Source organism: Pectinophora gossypiella, chromosome 16 (assembly GCF_024362695.1).
Source record: "Pectinophora gossypiella chromosome 16, ilPecGoss1.1, whole genome shotgun sequence".
Taxonomy (NCBI): Eukaryota; Metazoa; Arthropoda; class Insecta; order Lepidoptera; family Gelechiidae; genus Pectinophora; species Pectinophora gossypiella.
In genome coordinates, this window is record NC_065419.1 from 737693 (window position 1) to 740930 (window position 3238).

Genomic DNA, 3238 nt, shown 5'->3' on the forward strand with positions numbered 1-3238 from the left:
ATACAAAATAAAAAATCGTAAGAAAAGTGATTTGTCACTCATGAGAAATAATTTAGGTAACGTACCTGCCTCCGCGGTCTAACGGTCTGATCTGGAATTCCACGGTTTGTTTCTCGATAGAGAGTCAAAGTCAAAAATATCTTTATTCAGTAGATAACACAGTCACAGGTTCAATTGTCATTCAAAACACCCACACAATCACTTTCTGACACTATCTCAAGTTGTGTTAGGACAGCGAACAAAACACGGCCTTCATTAACTAAACTATAAAAACACAATAAATAACAAACGACAACTATAATTAAGACCTCTGTTAGGTACTTTTATTTTCCCAACGATCTTTCGAATTTCGAACGCGTCGCAGCGACCGTGGTCACGGAAAGACTGACTACCCAGTCAATATATTTTCAATACACTGAAATGTGTAACTACCCTCACTTACTTTTTACCGACTTCATAAAGGAGGTTATCAATTTGGCTCATACGTATGTAATATTGTTGGAACTGTTTTGTGGGCTTCTAAACGCGAGTGCAAAATTTCCCAGAAACTACAAATCGTATGGTAAATATGGCAATTTTTATTTTTTTGCCAATATTGTTTATTTTAAGCATCTGCTCATATCTTGCACCAACCCACCTGCCCGTGCCGGGTTCAAAATGATAATTCACCCTCTAATTAGCACTCGTCGTGTTCTAACAAAAATGTCCGCTTAAATTCAGTGTTTTCAGAAATTATTCTTTATTTGCAACCCCGGTATAATCGCAGTAGGAATCAGCTTACCTGCTTTTGCGTCCCTGCGCTTTGTTTTCTACCCTTAAAGGTAACATTTACGTCAAGAGTGGGTAAGATTTTTGTTTTAACCTTTATTTTAAAATCATAATTAGACCGTAATTTGTTTTCGACCCAATTTCTTGGTTTGATGAAAAGGATCGTTGGATTTCTGTGGGTTTAGAAACCTTTAATAATAAACAGGATCACTTTTGAATATTTATTTTGAATAAATACTTTATCATCACTAATTTAAGAGCCACGCGCTTGTCGGTGTAGCATTCTCCATTCTTGTCTATCAAAGGCCAATAATAAAACCATAAATACTAAATAAACCTTACCTTATATTTACTTATTTATATTATTTTGGGATAACTGTAGTAAATATTTGATGTACTTATAAGTATACGCATAGATAAAAGTAATCGGATTTTGTTATTTTTTTAATATTATGTTATTCATCTAAATGTCCTATGTCTTCTTAAAAATCACTATTTTTTTCTAAAAGTATTTTTTTAATATCAACTAACAGTCTGGCTGTTACCAGAAAAAATATTTAACAAATTAAATAAAAGGAATAAATAAAGCATCATAATTTATTTACGTACAATCCAAAAATCAAACTTTTTAAAGTCTTTTCAGTATCACAATTCCAAACCTTATTAACTACACATAAATAATTTACATATTCAAGCCACGTTAGTACAGATCAAATGAATCAGAAGCTAGTTTTGCCAAAGATGAAGTTGCCAGGGGCATTGGCGTCATCAGATGTGAAGTATTCCTTCCATAGCTCTTGGAATTCTGGCCAGGATACGTTGGGTTTGCCCTTAGCCATCTTTTGGAAGGCCGCGACACATTCGTCCTTGTTCAGACCAAAGGACACGTATACCGAGGAGAATTCCTCACTATCGATCGAGCCATCGCTGCTTGCGTCTTCCAGGTTAAATATGAACTTCATATAAAGGCTCTGCCATTCAACAGCTGATGGGTTCTTAGCGTAATCATCGCACATTGCTACCCATTCGTCAGCAGATACTTTACCGTCATTATCAGCATCACCCCTCTTCTGCAGAGATTCCCAGATCTTGTTCAATGACTCCTGAACTTCTTTGAACTTGGCGTCTCCAGCAGACCAGCCGCGCAACTTGGCGATCTTCTCGGCTGCCAAGTCGAAGTCATTCTTATCAATGCTACCACTCTTGTCTGTGTCAAAGAATGCTTGGAAGACGTGAAGGAGTTTCTTCTTTCTGAAGTCGGACACCATTTTGGATTTTGCTTTCTGTACACGTTGACTGAATAATGGGTTTTCCGATGTCTGGTGTCTATTTATAAGACTCTTGACTTGATAGTGCTTATCTTTGACGCTATTAAAGTAACGTCTCTCGGTTATCGTTATATCTTTGCTGCAATGCAGCGGTGTGTTTTCTTTGTGATTTCATTATTTGTTTTGAAATTAGTTTTCGCGAATGTAAATCTTGTGAATATAGTAACTGGTTGATTCATGCTTGTTGAGTTTATTTCTTCTTTTGGTACTTGACACATAGAGTTGATACACGAGTCATTTTGAAAGTATTTGACAACGCATGATACAATCCGCATGAAAAGTCCTTACCAAACAAAGGACAGTGTCACAAAGTGATTTCGACCATGTCCCCATCGGAAATCGAACCCGGACCTCCAGATCACGATCCTGACGCTCTAACCACTAGACCACGGAGGCTGTTTTTTCTCACATGGCATTAACTGTGCGGATGGCGCAAGATGATAGAAAGTGCTATGAAACAACTTGCAGCATGGATAGTATAATAGAGGTATGTACAGTATCTATGTAACACATAATATAAGCTCACGACAATATCCCTATGGGGTAGCCAGAGGAACGTCTATCGTAAGATGAATTAAGTACCCACATCTCACCGAGCTTTCTGTTAGACCAACGTGACAGGTGGTAGCTCTATCACCGTCTATAAAGGTGCCAACTGTGTTCGGGAAAACTGCGTTATGTTCGGATTAGCAAAGTATAAGCTTTCAGTCAAATGGCAAGTACTACTCTATTCATTTTATTTTTTTATTACCGGTCGTGCAAGTCGAAAAAGCTAACTAAACAACTGTATTATATAATTTTGTACCTACCTAATTACTTAATTATAATATTTAGTTGGATGTTATAATATTATTATAATAAGGCACCTAGTGTCGCCTCTTTTTTATTGCCGTGCCCTTGCAGGGCGTCACATGTACCTTTTTACTATGTTCCACCTTAATTTATTTTTGTGACATTACAACACTCCATTACACCTTTTACTGAAACTACTCAAATGCAACGAAAACATCTAATAGCAAAATCAACGAAGTTTCGAACTACCTTTAGCCATAGATTCTTTTGTTTTCTTGGCCCATTTGTATATAATAATTTACACAAAACTTTAAACACTCATTCGCTTACTAAACTAGAATATAAGTTAA

General features: G+C 36.5%; 1 protein-coding gene across 1 annotated transcript; it reads right to left on the reverse strand.

The window, feature by feature from the left end:
- Nucleotides 1-1351: 1351 nt before the first annotated feature.
- On the reverse strand, nt 1352-2085 carry LOC126374032 (calexcitin-2-like). The gene has a single exon (XM_050020483.1). The coding sequence runs from the start codon at nt 2034-2036 to the stop codon at nt 1488-1490; it is 549 nt and encodes a 182-aa protein (XP_049876440.1). The 5' UTR covers nt 2037-2085; the 3' UTR covers nt 1352-1487.
- Nucleotides 2086-3238: the final 1153 nt, after the last annotated feature.

Coding starts and splice junctions, on each gene's coding strand:
- LOC126374032 (XM_050020483.1), bottom strand. CDS start 2,036: ATGGTGTCCGACTTCAGAAAGAAGAAACTCCTTCACGTCTTCCAAGCA.